Raw genomic sequence first — 21,212 nt, forward strand, 5'->3', positions numbered from 1 at the left:
CTACTTCCTTAGGAGGCTAAAGAAATTTGGCATGTCCCCTTTGACCCTCATCAATTTTTATCGAAGCACCATAGAAAGCATCCTATCTGGATGCATCATGGCTTAGTATGGCAACTGCTCTCCCCGGGACTGCAGGAAACTGCAGAGTTGTGAACACAGCTCAGCATACCATGGAAACCAGCGTCCCCTCCATGTACTCTGTCTACACTTCTCGCTGCCTCGGTAAAGCAGCCAACACAAAGACCCCACCCACCCCGGGCATTCTCTCTTCTTCCCCCTCCCATCACGCAGAAAATACAAAAGCCTGAAAGCATGTACTGCCAGGTTCAAGGACAGCTTCTATCCCACTGTTATAAGACGGTTCCCTAGTACAGTAAGATAGACTCTTAACTTCACAATATACCTCATTACGATCTTACACCCTATTGTCGACCTGCACTGTACTTTCTCTGCAGCTGTGACACTTTATTCTGCATTTTGTATTGTACTACCTCAATGCACTGTGTAATGAATTGACCTGTATGAACAGTATGCAAGATGAGCTTTTCACTGTACCTCAGTAAAAGTGACAATAATAAACCATTCCATTTTAATTTCTTTTTTAAGCATGACTACTGATGGAAAGCTCCAGTACCTTCAATAATCAGCAGTTGCAGTGAATAATATGCATTATTATTGAGGAATCTATGGAGGACAGGCATATAACCTTTTGCTTCCATCCTTGGTACACCTAAATTCCCAGCAGCAGTTGCATGGTAATGGGGAGACACTAAATTACTCACAGTGAAGACCACTGAATCCTCTCAGATTTGAATGAACCTAGTCTAATACACACTGCAACCACTTCATTGGAGAGGAGCCAAACACTTCCTCAAAAAACAGGCATTGACACAATGAGCTGCCGTCATGCCCCTTCTACTTGTCACTTTGGCATGAGCAAAGCCTGAGGACAGGATATCCTTCTGCCAGCATAATTAGAGATCACGTCACGGGATAAATGAGGCAGAGGTTCTGTCCTAGGACCAGAGGAAATGTTGAAAGGATATAAGACGTTGCTGAGCAAATACTTCCTGGTTTTCTCGTGCTTCAGAATAGCTATGGTAAGGCGCAAGTAGTGGATCTGAAAAGAAATACAAATGAAGCATGTTAATACACCAAATTACCTGAACCATAGGTTGTTATACCACAGAAGAAAGCCCGCTAGCCCAGTTTTCTTAACATATAAATGCAAGGAGGGGTCCTTAAGCCCATACTGTCACTACATAGGATCATGACTGATCTGATTTTGGCCTCAATTTACACTATTATTGTTTTTGCTGAATACTGTCCAGTAACTGATTTTAATATCACTTTAAATGTTACACTCCTGTTGTGGAATGTTTGAGAGGAGTTAACTTCCTAATGTATGATTGTGGGGTGTGAGGATGCACTTGCAGTTTTGGGTAATCTGGATCTATTTGCCGCAATCTTAGGGTTGTGGCAAATAGATCCAGACACCTGCTTTGAAAGCTTAGATAATGCTGCCATACAGGACGGGAAGGCCTCACCTGTAGCCCTAGGTCAGGAATGATTGGAGAAAACCTGTAGGCACGAAGTAGTGACATCATCAGCTGCTTCAAACACTCTTGTACTTCATAGTCCTGCAACAGATAATAAAGTATTATCCAAAACAAAGCCCAGGTGACAAGCAAGAATGGCAATAATGAATGAAACACATCACAGCGAATTATCTCCTGAAAGAGCCCAAATAGAGAGCAAACAGTACATTAACTTGACGGCAGTTAAGACGCAAATACAGACTCACAAGTACACATGTTGGGGGGTGGGATCCGAACTGGAGAGACTGGGGAAGAGTTGTTTGGCTCTCAAATAGAGAAAGCTAGTAGTAGGTATGATCAGCAGGTAATAGAGAAGGGACGTGCTCAAACAGGTTTGAGATGTGTCTATTTTAACACAAGGGGTATTGTGAACAAGGCAGATGAGCTTAGAGCTTGGATCAATACTTGGAGCTATGATGTGCTGGCCATTACGGAGATTTGGATGGCTCAGGAACTGGAATGGTTGCTTCAAGTGCCGGGTTTTAGATGTTTCAGAAAGGACAGGGAGGGAGGTAAAAGAGGTGGAGGAGTGGCACTGTTGATCAGAGATAGTGTCACGGCTGCGGAAAAGGTGGAAGTCGTGGAGGGACTGTCTACAGAGTCTCTGTGGGTGGAGGTTAGGAACAGGAAGGGGTCAATGACTTTACTGGGTGTTTTTTATAGGCCGGCCAATAGTAACAGGGATATCGAGGAGCAGATGGGGAAGCAGATCCTAGAAAGGTGTGAGAATAACAGAGTTGTTGTGATGGGGGATTTTAATTTCCCAAACATCAACTGGCATCTCCAGACAATGAGGGGTTTAGATGGGGAAGAGCTTGTTAAGTGTGTTCAGGAAGGATTCTTGACACAATATGTAGATAGGCCTACAAGAGGAGAGGCTGTGCTTGATTTGGTATTGGGAAATGAACCTGGTCAAGTGTCAGATCTCTCAGAGGGTGAACATTTTGGTGATAGTGATCATAATTCTATCTCCTTTACGTTAGCACTGGAGAGAGATAGGAACAGACAGACTAGAAAGGTGTTTACTTGGAGTAAAGGGAATTATGAGGCTCTCAGGCAGGAAATTGGAAGACTAGATTGGGAAAAGATGTTCTCAGGGAAAAGTACGGAAGAAATGTGGCAAATATTCAGGGGATATTTGTGTGGAGTTCTGCATAGGCATGTTCCAATGAGACAGGGGAGTCACGAGAGGATACAGGAACTGTGGTGTACAAAGGCTATAATAAATCTAGTCAAAAGGAAAAGAAAAGCTTACAAAAGGTACAGAGAGCTAGGTAATGTTAGAGATCTGGAAGAGTATAAGGCTAATAGGAAGGAGCTTAAGAAGGAGATTAGGAGAGCCAGAAGGGGGCATAAGAAGGCCTTGGCGGGCATGATTAAGGAAAACCCCAAGACATTCTACAGGTATGTGAAGAGCAAGAGGATAAGATGCAAAAGAATAGGGCCTATCAAGTGCAGTAGTGGGAAAAGTGTGTATGGATCCAGAAGAAATAGCGGAGGTACTTAATGAATACTTTACGTCAGTATTCACTATGGGAAAAGATCTGGGGGATTGCAGTGGGGACTTGCAGCGGGCTGAAAAACTTGAGCATGTAGATATTAGGAAAGAGGAGGTGTTGAAACTTTTGGAAAGCATCAAGTTGGATAAGTCGCTGCGACCGGATGAGATGTACCCCAGGCTGCTGTGGGAGGCGAGGGAAGAGATTGTGGAGCCTCTGACAATGACTTTTGCATCGTCAATGGAGATGGGAGAGGTTCCGGAAGATTGGAGGGTTGCGGATGTTGTTCCCTTATTCAAGAAAGGGAGTAGGGATAGCCCAGGGAATTATAGACCGGTGAGTCTTACCTCAGTGGTTGGTAAGCTAATGGAAAAGATCCTGAGAGGCAGGATTTATGAACATTTGGAAAGGTATAATATGATTAGGAATAGTCAGCATGGCTTTGTCAAAGGCAGGTCCTGCCTTACGAGCCTGATTGAATTTTTTGAGGATGTGACTAAACACATCGATGAAGGGAGAGCAGTAGATGTAGTGTATATGGATTTCAGCAAAGCGTTTGATAAGGTACCCCATGCAAGGCTTATTGAGAAAGTAAGGAGGCATGGGATCCAAGGGGACATTGCAGTGTGGATCCAGAACTGGCTGACCCACAGAAGTCAAAGAGTGGTTGTTGAAGGGTCGTATTCTGCGTGGAGGTTGGTGACCAGTGGTGTACCTCAGGGATCTGTACTGGGACCCTTGATCTTTGTGAGTTTTATAAACGACCTGGATGTGGAAGTGGAGGGGTGGGTTAGTAAGTTTGCGGATGACACAAAGGTTGGGGGTGTTGTGGATAGTTTGAAGGGCTGTCAGAGGTTACAGAGAAACATAGATAGGATACAAAGTTAGGCTGAGAAGTGGCAGATGCAGTTCAACTCAGATAAGTGTGAAGTGGTTCATTTTGGTAGGTCAAGTATGATGGCAGAATATAGTATTAATGGTAGGACTCTTGGCAGTGTGGAGGATCAGAGGGATCTTGGGGTCCGAGTCCATAGGACGCTCAAAGTGGCTGCGCAGGTTGACTCTGTGGTTAAGAAGGCATATGGTGTATTGTCCTTCATCAATCGGGGAATTGAATTTAGGAGCCGAGAGGTATTGTTGCAGCTATATAGATCCCTGGTCAGACCCCACTTGAAGTACTGTGCTCAGTTCTGGTCACCTCACTACAGGACGGATGTGGAAGCCACAGAAAGGGTGCAGAGGAGATTTACAAGGATGCTGCCTGGAATGCAGAGCATGCCTTATGAAACTAGGTTGAGGGAACTCGGCCTTTTCTCCTTGAAGCAACGGAGGATGAGGGGGGACCTGACAGAGGTATATAAGATGATGAGAGGTATTGATCAGGTAGATAGTCAGAGGCTTTTCCCCAGGGCTGAAATGGTGGCCACAAGAGGACATAGGTTTAAGGTGCTGGTGAGTAGGTACAGGGGAGATGTCAGAGGTAAGTTTTTTACTCAGAGAGTGGTGAGTGTGTGGAATGGGCTGCCGGCAACGGTGGTGGAGGCAGATACGATAGGGTCTTTTAAGAGACTGTTGGATAGGTACATGGAGCTGAGAAAAATAGAGGGCTATGGGTAAGCCTCGTAATTTCTAGGGTAGGGACATGTTTGGCACAGCTTTGTGGGCCAAAGGGCCTGAATTGTGCTGTAGGTTTTCTATGTTTCTATAACCAATAAAAAGGCAGCAATACAGACCCAGCCATACACTATATGGTTCAAATACAGACCAATCGATCCACTAATTTGACAGAACAATACAGACACAAACAGAATGGTATACTAATCTCACAGAGAGCAACAAATATAAGCAAGGCAGTTTACTAATGATCACAAGATCACAAGACAAGGGAGCAGAAGTAGGCCATTCGGCCCAGCAAGTCTGCTGCATGATCTAAAGGAAAAGAAAAAAAGGAAAAGAAAAAAAGAAAAAAAAGAAAAGGAATTAAAAGAAAAAGAGAAAAAAAACTATTCCTTTCTAGCCCCAATTTCCAGCCTTATCCCCATATTCCTTGATACCTTGACTAACTAGATACCTATCTATCTCCTCCTTAAACACCTCCAATGATCGGGCCTCCACTGCTGTACGTGGCAAAGAATTCCATAAATTCACTACCCTCTGGCTAAAGAAATTTTTCCTCATTTTTGTTTTAAACCGGTACCCTCTCATTCTAAGATTGTGCCCTCTGGTCCTGGACTCACCCACCAAGGGAAACAGCTTAGCCACATCTACTCTGTCCAGTCCTTTCAACATTCTAAATGTTTCTATGAGGTCCCCTCTCATTCTTCTGTACTCCAGTGAGTACAGTCCAAGAGCCGAAAAACGCTCATCATATGTAAGCCCTTTCATTCCAGGAATCATCCTCTTAAATCTCCTCTGAATCCTCTCCAACATCAGTACATCCTTCCTAAGATTTGGGGCCCAAAACTGCACATAGTATTCCAAATGAGGCCTCACCAGTGCCCTGTAGAGCCTCATCAACACTTCCCTACTTTTATACACTATACCTCTCAAAATGAATGCCAACATAGCATTCGCTTTCCTTATTGCCGATCCGACCTGGTGGTTAACCTTTAGGGTATCCTGCACGAGTACCCCCAAGTCCCTTTGTACTTCTGTACTTTGAATTTTCTCCCCTTCTAGATAATAATCTGCCCGTTTATTTCTTTTTCTGAAGTGTACAACGGCACATTTCTCAACATTGAATCTCATCTGCCATTTCCTTGCCCATTCTCCTAAACTATCTAGGTCTCTCTGCAACCTTCCTGTTTCTTCAATACTCCCTACTCCTCCACCTATCTTGGTGTCATCCGCAAACTTAGCCACAAAACTGTTTACTCCATCATCCAAATCATTAATGTACAAAGTAAAAAGAAGCGGCCCCAACACCGACCCTTGCGGAACACCACTAGTAACCGGTAGCCAATCAGAACAGGATCCTTTTATTCCCACCCTTTGCTTCCTGCCAACCAGCCAATGCTCCACCCATTCCAATATCCTACCTGTAATTCCATGACCTCTCATCTTATTAATCAGTCTCTTGTGCGGCACCTTGTCGAAGGCCTTTTCAAAGTCCAAATACACAACATCCACAGCCTCTCCCTTATCCACCCTACCTGAGATTTCCTCAAAAAACTCCGATAGGTTGGTCAGGCAGGATCTTCCCTTCACGATACCATACTGGCTTGGATCTACCTTGCCTTGCACCTCTAGGTATTCCATAACCTCATCCTTGAGGATCAATTCCAATAACTTTCCCACCACCGACGTCAGACTAATAGGTCTGTAATTTCCTTTATGCTGCCTCCCACCTTTCTTATGTAGCAGAACTACACTTGCCACCCTCCAGTCCTCTGGGACCATGCTGGAGTCTATCGATTCCTGGAAAATTATCACCAATGCTTCCGCAATCTCTAAAGCCAGCTACTTCAGAACCCAGGGATGCACCTCATCCGGTCTGGGAGACTTATCTGTCTTTAGTCCATTTAGCTTTCCTAGCACCTTCTCTCTAGTAATCTTAACTGAACTCAGTTCCATCCCTTGAGACTCCTGACTATCCGGTATAATGCTGATGTCCTCCACAGTGAAGACCGATGCAAAATACTCATTTAGTTCCTCTGCCATCTCTTTATCATCCATTATAATCTCTCCCACACTGGTTTCAATTGGTCCTATATCAGCCTGTGCCTCTCTGTTACTCTTCATATATTTTAAAAAACTCTTAGTATCCTTTTGAATGTTATCTGCCAACTTCCTTTCATAATTCATCTTTTCTTTCCTAATGACCTTCTTTGTTTCTTTCTGTAGGTTTTTAAAATTTTCCCAGTCTTCTGTTTTCCCACTAATTCTTGCTTCCTTGTATGCCCTCCCTTTTGCTCTTATTTTAGCCTTAACCTCTCTCGTTATCCACATTTGTGCCTTTTTTCCATTCAAAACCTTTTTTCTTGGAATATATCTATCCTGCATTTTCCTTATTTCTTGTAGAAATTCCATTCATTTCTGCTCTGCCGTCCCTTCAGCTAGCTTGCTCTTCCAATCAATATGGGCCAGCTCCTCTCTCATGCCACTGTAATTTCCTTTGATCCACTGAAATATCGATACACCAGCTATCAGTTTCTCCTTCTCAAATTTGAAACTGAACTCAATCATATTGTGATCGCTAGTTCCTAATGGTTCCTTTACCTTTAGTTCCCTAATCACCTCCTTACACAGCACCAAATCCAAAACAGCCGATCCCCTGGTGGGCTCATCAACGTTGCTCCAAAAAGCCGTCCCATAGACATTCCACAAACTCACTCTCCTGAGATCCATTGCCTTGTTGGATTTCCCAATCCACCTTCATGTTAAAATCCCCCATAATTATCTTAACGTTGTCTCTCTGACACGCTTTTTCAATTTCTAACTGTAGCTTATAGTCCACATCCTGACTGCTTTTAGGGGGCCTATATATAACTGCTATTATTGTCCTTTTACCCTTGCCATTTCTCCACTTATTCCCATGTTGGGTGAAAATACACACTCAGTGCTAATCCAGTGGAGGCCAGAAGTCATTATTGTGCCCTTGGCTCAACAAAATGGACAAGCTGTACTCCATCCCGCAGCTGTACACACCCCACCCCACACCCCCCGCCCCATCTGCTGGTCCAACCTTTGAACCATTTGGTATGTCTTTCGTTATTTTCACTCACCTCCATGAGGAGCCACATCAGGTCCAGCAAGTGTTGGATCAATGGGTGTTCATCTACTGCCCCGCCCCTCTCCAGTATACCCAGGAAATAGGACATCAGCACTTCTTCCACAAGGTAAACTTTACACTGTTTATAGCAAAGGAACATGAATTAAAAAGAGAAAACATTTCTGAATTTGCCTCTTCTAGCTAGTACTCTGAATATCAGGTGTCAGTTGTGAGGGTCCTACAAAATACTGCCAGAGAGATCAGTGACAGATATAGGGAGGATAGAGATAGCAAGGTGAACAAACAGTGGTCAAAGTGGGGATAGAAAGAAAGAATCAACAGTGAAATATGGCGAGAATAATGTATACAAAGTAACTGCAGAAAATAATATAAATATCTGTCAAAATCATCTTTACTCAAACTAAGATCACTTTACATTACTGAAACATTTAATGAAAATATAGTGTAATTGCTGATCCAAATAGGCCTTGAGAGGTTCCTTAATAATTTACAGGACCCAAGGTCAGTGACAGTGAAGACACTGAGAAAGACATTTGTGGAGGCAGGTTCTCTGGCTGCCTCTGAAATATGGTGTTGCTGCCTGACAAAGGTGTCCTTTACCATATCATGCTATAGAGTCAATATGTTTGACCCTGGTCACCCATGGGTTATCAACTCTGTCAAAACTCTAACACATAGTGCTCACTGTTCTCAAGTATGAAATATCCAACCAGGCCAATACAGGATGTTTGTTAATGCAGCTCAGCATTACCAGGATGCTTCACCAAGATGCACAATTGCTGTTGGGTTCCATTTGCAGCTTCTGAACAGGTGCCATTTGAGCAAAGATCACATGGTTTTTGTAATGTTGCTGCACGAGGCTGAGTAGACACCTGGAGGTATGCTATGGTTTCCTAACTGAGTGGTCAGGTACTTGCCATTAGCGGTGCAAAGCAGTTGAAGATGTGTGCTAATGTAATGAGCACAGTAGGTTCTCCCTCAGCTTGCCACGATGCAGGGTCCTTCTCCGTCAGCTTTCCTTCCTTTAAAAAAACACTTTACAAAATAAGCAATGTTATCACCTCTCTGCTGTTTCTCCAGGATGTACTGGCTGCTAGGTGCTCTGCAGCAATTCTATCCTCAACATCTCCCAAACCTTTATTGCCCCTCCAAGTCACCACCAGTTGCTCAACAGCAACTACAGATGAACAACAATGATGGTCTTTCTACCAAATCTCAGATCCCCTGAATGAATAAAGAATAGTAACTGCTCATAGGCTGGCAAAACACACACTAAGCCACATGTCATTGCGGTGCCTACAAAGTTTTATTATTTTAACCTATCCCACTGCAGATTAAGGATGAAAAATCCAACAGCTGAACTTGAACTACCGGTGTTAAATACTGAAGGGCTGTACGCTGCCAGGCAATAGCCCATCCACAGGGAGCATTATTGTGCAAGTTATGCAGTGACACTTTACTTGCCGTGTTACCTTAAGTACAGATAATTAACTGCAGAAATTGCTAGTACAATGTCCAAGTTGTCAAACATTACCTTGTGAACACAAATTCTCATCACCAATGCTATCATGGGAAGGGAAAACATGAGCTGTTAATACTGTGTAATATTCCAACCAACTGGGAACAGGCCCTGCACTATGGGCAAGACAGTAAGCAGTCAGTTAATATATTGAGAAGTTGGAATTAAAGAGGATAACAATGAATCTACAGTTCTTGACCGCCCACCCCCCTCCGATATTAATACTGAGTGAACTAGCGTCACTCAACAGGGTGGACAGACTGAAACTAAACTGGAAGGACTCTTAAAAATGGAGAAGCCAGGTGCATAATTGGAAGGTGGAAAGCATTCAAGGAGTGGGAGGGATGACTGGAATGCTGGAGAAGTCGAGGCTTCTTTTCCTGAAAACAAACAATGATGTGAATGGTGAATCAATCTTGAATGAGACCAGAGGCTGATAATGTCAGCAGGTTTACAAATCCTCTATTAGAAGTCCAACTCTGCATTATCCAGATGATGACTGCCTTAAGCGTCACTGGATGAAGTGGGTTTTGATGCAGGCTTAAGGACAAAAGATTCAACAACAGACAAGCAAAGCTCCACTTGTGAGGGCGAAGGCTGTGGGGAGGTAGTCCTACAGGGAATGACCAATGGTGAAGAGTTTGCGAATGTTCACAATGAAAGGGAATGTGTAAAAGCCACGAGTGAGGCCACTCTGCCCAAAACAGCAGTTATACCGAGGTGATGTTGGATGCCGTGCGGAACCTGGTATAAATGAGGTTTTCAAATTACATGTAAGCCAGAAGAGTGAGCGAGCTGAAGGGAGCATGTGTGATTGAGGTCAAAGTAATATTGTTGTTTCTCTTTCCCATCGATTTTCTCCATCCTTACCGTCCTGAATCATTTCCAAGACCTTGGCTGAACAGCGACTCTTAATAACATAGAGTGCAATTGTCAGCAAGTTATTTTGTATGGAGTAAAATGGGAAAACACCCAATTACTTTCTCAAACTCAATTTGCACTTTCCCTCCAGGTTACAAATCTAACTAAAACATTTCTATTTGGCATAGCAGGAATACACCAACTCAACACAGACTGGAAGATGAGTGTGAAGCCCTTTTGCCAACAGAGGCTAGCAGCAGGAAAATTTACCAAATTCTCCACTAAGGATTATGCATAGTGCACTCAAACACAAGGGAGATATCATAATATCCATTCTTACACCACGCTCACTGCCTTTCCAACATTCCCAGCACACGAACAATCATGACCCATGGGGGTAACTAAATAAAACATCAATGATGAGTTAAACCCAATTTCCTTACCTGGATGTCTAAGCCGATAGTGAACACATTCTTCAGGTATCCCAAGAGTTTGTGTGCCTTCGTGAGATCTGCCTCTGGTGGGTCCTGCATGGGGCGATAGCCTTCCATTGGATACGTGTGAATAAGTTAAAAGTCAATTTGTTCAAACTGCAAATGGTAGGGCTTTGGCAAAGTTCAGGCTGCTGGCAATTATCAAAGGCATGACTAATGGAGAACTGTTAACCAATGCGACACACTGTAATATCAAATTGCTTCATTCACAGCAATGTACCTGGACTAATACACGGTCACAGGAGGCGATGAGTCAGCTTACTGGAGCAAGATAGGACACCTGGTTGAGTGGTGCTGCAACAACAACCTCTCACTCAACATCAGCCAAACTAAAGAGCTGATTGTTAACTTCAGGAAGGGGAAGAAGGGTGAACATGTGCCAGTCTACATTGGAGGATTGGAGGTGGAGAGATTCAACAGCTTTACATTCCTGGGCGTTAACATATCAGATGACCTGTCCTGGGCTCAGCACATAGATGCAACCACAAGGAAAATGTGTCAACGTCTTTACTTTCTTAGGAGGTTCGGCTTGTCACTGAACACTCTAACAAACTTCTACAGATGTACTGTTGAAAGTATCCTGACTGGTTGCATCATGGTCTTGTACAGCAATTCAAATGCGTAGGAACGTAAGAAGCTGCAGAGAGCAGTGGACTCTGCTGAAATAAAAATGGTGCCAGAGAGGGGCAACTTTTGATGTGCAGCTCCCAAGGGAATCATCAAATACTCCTGTCTGGACCTACTACAGCTGAAATCTGCAGCCACAAAGACTGCAGTAAGTAACATTGTCCCAAGCTATTTAAAAGAACAAGCTTCAGACCACACACCAACATGTCTGTCCACGGACTCCTCAACTGCCAAATTGAAGTTAAACACAGATTAGAGGAACAGCACCTCATATTCTGCGTTCATAGTCTCCAACCTGACGGTATCAACATTGATTTCTCTAACTTCCGGTAACCACTCCCACTGCTTCCCCTCCACCTCACCACCCCGCCTTTGGTTTTCCCTTATCCCTTTGGCCCTTTCACATCTTCTGTTTACCCTCATGACCTGCCCTTCACCCATCCTCCCTCTGGTTCCCCCCCCCCCTTCACTTTATTCCTGTCCTCTCCTATCAGATTCCATCTTGTTCAGCCCTTTGCCTCTTCCACCCATCACCTCCCAGCTTCTCATATCATTCCCACTTCCCCCCCTCACCTGGATTCACCTATCACCTGCCAATTCGTACTCATTCCCCCTCACCCACCCTTTTATTCTGGTTTCTGTCCTCTTTCTTTCCAGTCCTGAAGAAGGGTCTTGGCCCGAAACATCGACTGTCCATTTCCCTCTATAGATGCTGCCTGACCTGCTGAGCTCCTCCAGCATTTTGTGTGTGTCGAGCTTCAGAGCCAGCAGGCTCAGGAATCCAGACCACCCAGGTAGCGAGTGCAGCAGCTGGAAGCTCAGGGGAGGTCTCCATCGTCTCAGAAAACATGGCTGCCGGGGAGGTCTCCAGGTAGAACTGAAGCACAGGGCCCCAAGGCCACCCCTCCCTACCATCCTCCTGGTTAATACACAGTCTCTAGAAAATAAAATTGAAGACCTCAGAGCAAAACTGCAGTACCAGAGAGACATCAGGGACGGTTGTATACACTGCTTTACAGAGACATGGCTCACCCCCGGCACTCTGGACACAGCACTCCAGCCAAGGGCTTCACCATCCATTGCATGGACTGGATGGTGGCATCAGGGAAAGGCAGAGGCAGCAGCATTTGATAAATGACTAACTCATCGTGGTGCACAGACGTGGTGGTTTTGTCTCAGTCCTGCTCCCCCAATCTGGAACATCTAATGGTCAAGTGTCATCTGCTCTACCTGCCAAGGGAGTTCTCCGCCAACATCCTGGTAGCGATGTACGTTCACCCTCTGGCATATGTCAAGCTGGCACTGGGGGAGCTGAGCACCGTGGTCAACAGCCACGAGACAGTGCACACTGATGCCTTCCCGACCATCACGGGGGACTTCAATCAGGCCAGCTTGAGGAAGTCTCTGACCAACTACCACCAACATGTCACCTGCAGAACCAGAGAAGCCAACACACTCAATCACTGTCACACCACCATCAAGAACGCTGTGCCATCCTGCGCCCGCACTTTGGCAAGTCCGATCACCTGGCTGTACTTCTACTCCCGACGTATAGGCAGAGACTGAGGACCACAGCACCAGTGGTGAGGACAACAAAGGTATGGTCAAGGGAGGCGGAGGAATGTTTACAGGACTACTTTGAATCAGTGGACTGGACCACATTCAGGGATTCATCTTTGGATCTGAATGATCTCCCGGTTCATCAAGATCTGCATGGATGAGTGTATGCCTTCAAGAACATACTGAGTTTTTTCCAAACCAGAAGCACTGGATACTAGGAGATTCACAGTCTGGTGAGGGCTACATCTGTGGCGTTCAAGACCAGCGATCCAGAATCTTACAAGAAGTTCAGGTATGACCTGCAGAAGGCCATCGTGATAGCAAGAAGGAAATTCTGAGTGAAGTTTGAGACACAATCAGATGCATGACGCTGTGGCAGGGTTTGCATGCCATTACTTCCTATAAGGCAAAACCTAACAGCATAAATGGCAGTGGTGCTTCACTCCCTGATGAGTTCAGCGCCTTTTATGCACACTTTGATAGGAAAAATAACACTACACCTGTGCGAATCTCCACAGCATCTGGTGACCCTGTGATCTTTGTCTCAGAAGCAGATGTCAGAACATCCTTCAAGAAAGTGACAAGGCGTCAGGCCTTGACAGTGTACCTGGCCAGATACTGAAAACCTGTCCTGACCAACTGGCTGGAGTGTTCAAGGGCATGTTCAACCTCTCACTGCTGTGATCTGAGGTTCCCACCTGCTTCAAAAGGGCAGCAATCATACCGGTGCCCAAGAAGATCAGGGTGAGCTGCGTCAATGACTATCGCCCAGTTGCACTCACATCGACTGTGATGAAGTGCTTTGAGAGGTTGGTTATGGCTAGAATTAACTCCTGCCTGAGCAAGGACCTGGACCAGCTGCAGTTTGCTGACCTCCACAATAGGTCTACAGTGGACACATTTTCACTGGTGCTCCACTCTGCTTTGGAGCACCTAGACAACAGCAAAATATACATTAGGCTGCTGTTTATCAATTACAGCCGGGCATTCAACACCATCATCCCCTCAGTACTAATCAACAAGCTTCAAAACCTGGGCCTCTGTACTTCTCTCTGCAACTGGATCCTCGACTTCCTCATCAGGAGACCACAGTCAGTGTGGATCGATAATAACATCTCCTCCTCACTGACAATCAACAGAAGCACACCTCAAGGATGCGTGCTCTACTCTCTCTACACAATGACTGTGTGGTTAAGCACAGCTCAAATGCCATCTATAAATTCGCCGATGACACCATTGTTGTTGGTAGAATCTCAGATGGCAACAAGGAGGCATACAGGAGTGAGATAGATCAGCTGGCTGAGTGGTGTCACAACAACAACCTTACACTCAACGTCAGCAAGACCAAAGAATTGATTGTGGACTTCGGGAAAGGGAAGTCAGGAGAACACGTTCTCATTAAGGGGTCAGTAGTGGAAAGGGTGAGCAGCTTCAAGTTCCTGGGCGTCAACATTTTGGAAGAGCTATCCTGAGCCCAACACACTGATGCAATTATGAAGAAGGCATGCCAGTGGCTCTACTGCATTAGGGGTTTGAGGAGATTTGGTATATTACCAAAGACTCTTGCAAATTTCTATAGAAGTAATGTGGAGAGCGTTCTGACTGGTTGCATCCCTGCCTGGTATTGAGGCTCCAATACACAGGATTGCAAGAAGCTGCAGAGGGTTGTAGACTCAGCCAGCTCCATCATGGGCACAACCCTCCCCACCATCAAGGACATCTTCAAGAGGTGCTGCCTCAAGAAGGTGGCATCCATCACTAAGTACCCACACCATCCGGGACATGCCCTCTTCTTGTTACTACCATCAGGGAGGAGGTACAGGAGCCTGAAGACCCACACTCAATGATTTAGGAACAGCTTCTTCCCCTCCACCATCAGATTTTTGAATGATCCATGAACCCATGAACACTATTTTGTTATTCCTTTTTTTTAGTGATATTTATTTATTTTGTCATTTATATTAATTTTACGTCTTTGCCCTGTACTGCTACCACAAAATGCCAAATTTCACAACATATAAGTCAGTGATAATAAACCTGATTCTGCCCAATACATCATGGGCATATCCCTCCCCACCATCAGTAGTATCTATAGGAGGCGCTGTCTTAAGAATGCAACATTCATCATCAAAGATCCCACCTCCCAGGCCATGCCAACTTTTCGCAGCTACCACCAGACAGAAGGTACAGAAGCCTGAAGTCCCACACCACCAGGTTCAAGAACAGCTACTTCCCTTCAACCATTCGGTTCTTGAACCAACCAGCAAAATCCTAATTACCACTACTGTTTAGCAACACCATGATGATTTTGATCACTTTGCACTAAAATGGATTTTTTGTTCTGTTTTTTTTCTTGTAAAAATTGTGTATAATTTAGGTTTAATTTATGCTTTTCTTGTGAATCTGCTTATATGATGCTATGTGCCTGTGATGCTGCTGCAATTAAGTTTTTCATTGCACCTGTGCAGACATATATTCATGCATATGACAAGAAACTCCACTGACATAAATCACAGTAAAGAGGAACGTTGGAGATGCACTGATGCACACCTCTCTCTGGTCTCAGTTTTGCCGTCAATGGTCTGGCTTTTCCCTTCCTTCCAGTTTGGGGCCCTCCCCCTTATTCTTCTTGAAAAGGGGAAGGGCACAGAAGCTGGGCCCCTTTAGGTTTCAGACTCATCTAAGATGATTGGGTACTAAATCCATCTTCTGTGAAGGATTGGGTAATCCAATACTTCAGTTAGGTAGACTAAGAGCATTGCAATGACAACATAGACGGATGACCATAAATTGTCTTACTGACCTGGAAAGGTCAATGCATCACAGACGGTTGTAGTTTTTGCACTGTGGTTGAGTTAACCTTGCAAGCCAAGTAAGGTCAGCCTAACTTAGTTAACAAAAAACATATGGTAAGCAACATGCAATCTGCCATCTATACTCCAGCAGGGCTCATGGAGATATCTAGTGACCTTGAGACTCAGACTATAAAGTGTCCATGCTTAGGTAAGCAGATCACATCTACTTGGCACTCTGTGTCAAGTAAACAGAATCACGTATGAAAAACAAATCAAACTGCTGATTCTGGAATCTGAAACAAAACCAGAAATGCTGGAAGAACTTAGGCAGTTAAGCAGCACTTGTGGAAAGAGAAACCAGATAACGTTTCTGGTCAGGGACCTCAGAACTGAGAAATCGCTACTTAAGTAAAATTTTTGGTACCTTGATAATGTAATTCTTTGCTTATTTTACATCAAATTTATCAAAAAAAATAATCTCACTCAGCTTCCTCAGCCTTCACTGAGCTAGTGGCTAATTGACATTTTATGCCACAGAGAAGGTGTCACATATTTGAAGTAAAAACACCGTCTGGAAACTAACAATAACACCAAGGGCCTGAAGATGGGAATGCTCAGTCTACACCTGTGTTGGACAACAGTTACTGATCAACCTGACAACCTAAAAAGGATATCGGATAGGCCGGCTGCCAAAGTTGAAAGCCACCGACTCTTTGAAGGACAGGCTGATTGCTGGGAAGTAGGCTACACCAGGGCCTAATCTGATGTCTTCAAACGCAGTTCCCAAAGATATTCCGTTTCTGGAAAAGGAAGATTATTCTCAGTTGGATATCTCTGATTTCATCTGATTAGTTCAACTCTTTCTCGTGGCCTACAGTAAAGAATTACACAAAGTCGCACTACGTTTCGGAAAAATAAAGCAAACAAAATTTCTACATCAATGCACACAAAATTAAAATGATAAGCTGTATTCCAATACCAACCACATTGGTGATTTAGGCAAGCACTTTGGCAGGTTTAAAATTAAAGTTAGATAGCTCAGTAACAGAGCAAGTTTGTGGAAGGTGAGAATATGTATGGGGCAAGAGGGCAGCTGAGAGAGAGGGAGGAGGGTGGATGAAGAGCAGCCAGAGTGAGAAGAATGGGAAAGGCAAGTAGAAAGAGAGAGGGCACGAGATGGGATTAGAACATAGAACAGCACAGCACAGGAACAGGTCCTTTGGCCCACGATGTCTGTGCCAACCACGATGCCAAATTAAAGTGCACATCTGCCTGCACATGGTCTTTCCCTCCATTCCCTGCCTGTTCATGTGTATTGTCTAAATGCCTCTTAAATGTTGCTATAATATCTGCTTCCACCACCCTCCCTGGCAGCATGTTCCAGGCACCTACTACTCTCTGTGTAAAAAAATCTTTCCTCATAAATCTCCTTTAAACTTTCTCCTTCTCACCTTAAAGTTATATCCTCTAGGGTATTTGTAATTTTCTCTCTGGGAAAAAAGCTGACCATCTACCCCATCTATTCCTCTCATAAGTTTATAAACTTCTATCAGGTTGCCCCTCAGTCTCCAATGCCCTAGAGAAAACAATCCAAGTTTGTCCAACTCTCCTTATAGCTAATACTCTTTAATCCAGGGAACATCTTGATTTACCTCTTTTGCACCCTCTCCACAGCCTCAACATCCTTTCTGTAATGTGGCGACGAGAACTGCACACAGTCTCCAAATGTGGCCTGACCAAAATTTTATACAGCTGCAACATGACTTCCCGACTTTTATGCTCAATGTTCTAAGTGAAGAAGGCAAACATGCATTTCACCTTCTTTAGCACCTTATCTACTTGTGTTGCCACTTTCATGGAGCTATGCACTTGCACCGCAAGATCCCTCTTTACATCAATGCTCCTAAGCATTGATGCTTAGTTGCCATTTACTGTCTCCTTTTACATTTGACCTCCAGAAACGGTTGAGAAGTGAGGGCAAGGGGGTGAGAGACAGGAAGGGGAAGGAACACGAGGCAGTGATCAAGGGGGCACAAGATAGAGGCCAAGGGAGTGAGATAGACAAGATGGATAAAGGGCAACTGGGAGAGAATAAAGAAATGTAGTAATGGTAGGGACAGCATAGTTAGAGTGGCAGACACTGTTCTCTACAGCTGTGTGTCTCAGTCCCAAGGCAGTGTTCCCTGTTACTTCCAGAATTAACAATACCTATTCAAGGCTAGAGAGTGGCAAGATCCAGTTGTCATATTCCACGAAAGTACCAATAATATGGGTTGGACAAAGAAAAAAACTGTGCTGAGGGAGGAGCAGCGGTTAGATTCTAATTTAAAAGGTAGAACTAGAAAGATAATAATCATATTTAGATTGACGTACAGTCAACAAGGTCAGAGTTGAAGGCGTGACTCAGAGGGGCAAGCAGCGAGGAAAACAGGGCGGGGATGCTCTGTTAGTAAACAATGAGATTAGTGAAGGAGTGAGGAATGATCCTGGCTCACAAGGTCAAGATGTGGAACCAATTTTGGCTGAAGAAGTAGCAAGGGAAACAAAAATCATTGGTGGTAGCAGTACCTGGGTCCCTAACTGTAGCTACACTGTTGACTAAGTATAGATCAAGAAAAAAATGGTTGTTTGCAAGACGGGTACTGCAATAAATGTGAGTGATAGATTGGACAAATCAGCAAATTGCAAAAGTAGCCTTAAAGGTGGATTCACAGAGTGTATTTAGGATAGTATTTAGAACCAATCAGGGAACAAGTTATTTTAGAACTAGTCATATACAATGAATCAGGATTAATTAATGATCTCAAAGTAAAGGGAGGGCAGGGTAATCATAATAGTGTGACTTGGTAGGCATTTTCTGGGTGTAGTGTTCCCATGCTTTTGCTGCCCTAGAAAGCTGGTAAAAGTTATGGATTTGGAAGGTGCTGTCTAAGAAGTCTTGGTGAGTTCCTGCAGATGGTACAAACTGCTGCTACTGTGTGTCAGTGGTGGAGTGAGTGAATGGTTGTGGATGGGATGCCTATCAAATGGGCTACCATGTCTTGTATGGTGTTGAGCTTCTTGAGTGTTGTTGAAGCTGCACTCATCCAGGCAGGTAGAGACCATTCCATAACACTCCAGACTTGAGCCCTGTAGATGGTGGACAGGCTTTGGGGAGTTAGGAGATGAGTTACTCACCACAGGACTCCTAGCCTCTGACCTGCACTTGTAGCCACAATGTGTATATGGCAACTCCACTTCAGTTTCTGGTCAATGGTAACCCCCAGAAATATCAACAGAACACAGAACAGTTAGGCACAGGAACAGGCCCTTCAGCCCACAATGTCTGTTCTGACAATGATGCCAATCTAAACTATTCCCACCTGCCTACACATGGTCCCTATCCCTCCATTCCCTGCCTGTTCATGTGTCTGTCTAAATGCCTCTTAAACCGATTCAGTGATGGCAATGCCATAGAATGTCAGGGGGTGATAGCTAGATTTTCTCTTGTTGGATATCGTCATTACCTGGCACTTGTGTGATGTGAATGGCCTACTGCTTCTAATGTTCTTTGGAGCGATATAGACAGAAATATACATTTCCCTGGTTTGGCATGAATGCCTGCAACTTATATTCTATACTATAGCTTAGTTGAATAAAGATATGATGCAGTTATCTTGGGTGTACATCTACAGTGCGGATTCAGTGCATCATTTATCCTATGTTTTCTGTGTTTTTCTAATTAACATATATCTAGATAATGAAGGTGCTCCTGTACGACACCATTTAAGTCAAATAAATAAGATAACTTGTTTTCTATTTAATCAGATAATCAGATAACTTGTTTTTGATGGACCACTACCTAAATATGACACTGAGGAAATAGCCTTCACGTAAACTCACCACTGACTACAAAGCCCGAAATCGTCCCAATGCCAGCTGTCACTGAAATTATTTAAAGCTTACGAAATTCTCAATCCACAACTTCACTGCACTTCAAAATAAATAAATTACTTTATAGAATAACAATGGTTGGTAAATAACTGGAAGCATAGGCTGTGCATTCACCTTCGGACTGATTAAATTACAAGATTAGATTACAAGATTACAAAATTAGAATCAAAATTTGGAAGCAGTTTAAGACAATGGGTACATATGGATGCTGTTACTGAGCATGAGCTGGATGTATAATAATTGCATGTATTCAGGTATTCTCATTCAACAGACAATACATAAATAGGGCTAAAAGAAAAATGTTTTTCTGACTAAATGTCAGAAACCATTGTGTTCATTCCTCCTCTCTCCGTGGCTATTATCTAACATGTTGATGTTCCCAAGTATTAAGTTTATTATTGTTTGACATATTGTAGCCTTTCTGTGTATACTCTTCATCCTCCCCAAGTGCTGACCTTCCAGTATTCTGCTTCCTTCCTCCTTTATCCTCTTCTTTCAAAATGCAATGACAACTTTAATGGCACCAATTTCCTTGCAATTTTCAAAAGACCCTTCTTCACCAGTTTGCCACACATTGTTTTGGCTAATGTATTAAATGTCATCAACCGAGGGTAATTTTAAAAATAAGGGGAAACAGTCAAGATTTTAAAAAAATCATAGCTGCAGAACTCCCGTTTTAATGTTTAGCTCAGAAAATTCACCTATTTATCAATCAGCACTTCAAAATTGCAGATTTGATATCAGCCCTCCAGAGACTACATAAGAAATAAGAGCAGCAGTAAGCCATCTGGCCTTTCGAGTCTGCTTCGCCATTCAATAAGATCATGGCTGATCTGGCCGTGGACTCAGCTTCACCTATCTACCTTTTCCCCATAACCCTAATTCCCCTACTATGTAAAAATCTATCTAACTTAGTCTTAAATATATTTATTGAGGTAGCCTCCACTGCTTCCCTGGGCAGAGAATTCCACAGATTCACCACTCTCTGGGAAAAGCAGTTCTTCCTTATCTCTGTCCTAAATCTATTCTCCGAAATCTTGAGGTTATGTCTCTTAGTTCTAATCTCACCTACCAGTAGAAACATTCTTGCCTCTATCTTATCTATCCCATTCATACTTTTATATTTTTCTCTAAGATCCCCTCTCATTCTTCAGAATTCCAGTGCGTATAGTTCCAGGTAGCTCAATCTCTCCTCATAGGCTAACCCCCTCATCTCCGGAATCAACTGGTGAACCTCCTCTGCACTGCCTCCAAAGCCAGTATATCTTTCCTCAAGTAAGGAGACCAGAACTGCACTCAGTACTCCAGGTGCGGCCTCACCAGTACCCTGTACAGTTGCAGCATGAGCTTCCTGCTCTTAAATTCAATCCCTCTAGCAATGAAGGCCAACATTCCATTTGCCTTCTTGATAACCTGTTGCACCTGCAAACCAACCTTTTGTGATTCATGCACCAACACTCTCAAGTCCCTCTGCACAACAGCATGCTGCAATCTTTTGCCATCTGATCTTCTATTTTTCTTTCCAAAATGGATGACCTTGCATTTGCCAACACTGTACTCCATCTGCCAGATCCTTGCACACTCACTTAATCTA

At 43.8% G+C, this 21,212-nt stretch overlaps 1 protein-coding gene across 2 annotated transcripts in view; it reads right to left on the minus strand.

The window, feature by feature from the left end:
* The window catches only part of LOC127571811 (E3 ubiquitin-protein ligase RNF123), a 331,679-nt gene that overhangs the window by 258,372 nt on the left and 52,095 nt on the right, over positions 1-21,212 (minus strand). For both annotated transcript variants that reach the window (XM_052018522.1, XM_052018523.1), the window contains exons 10-15: positions 16,360-16,485; positions 10,653-10,767; positions 8,747-8,851; positions 7,822-7,947; positions 1,548-1,640; positions 1,045-1,120 (exon numbers count right to left, since the gene is read on the minus strand). In XM_052018522.1, the coding sequence (XP_051874482.1) occupies positions 1,045-1,120; positions 1,548-1,640; positions 7,822-7,947; positions 8,747-8,851; positions 10,653-10,767; positions 16,360-16,485 (641 nt within the window). The remainder of the gene's footprint in view (positions 1-1,044; positions 1,121-1,547; positions 1,641-7,821; positions 7,948-8,746; positions 8,852-10,652; positions 10,768-16,359; positions 16,486-21,212) is intronic.

This window comes from Pristis pectinata, chromosome 6 (assembly GCF_009764475.1).
Source record: "Pristis pectinata isolate sPriPec2 chromosome 6, sPriPec2.1.pri, whole genome shotgun sequence".
Lineage (NCBI taxonomy): Eukaryota > Metazoa > Chordata > Chondrichthyes > Rhinopristiformes > Pristidae > Pristis > Pristis pectinata.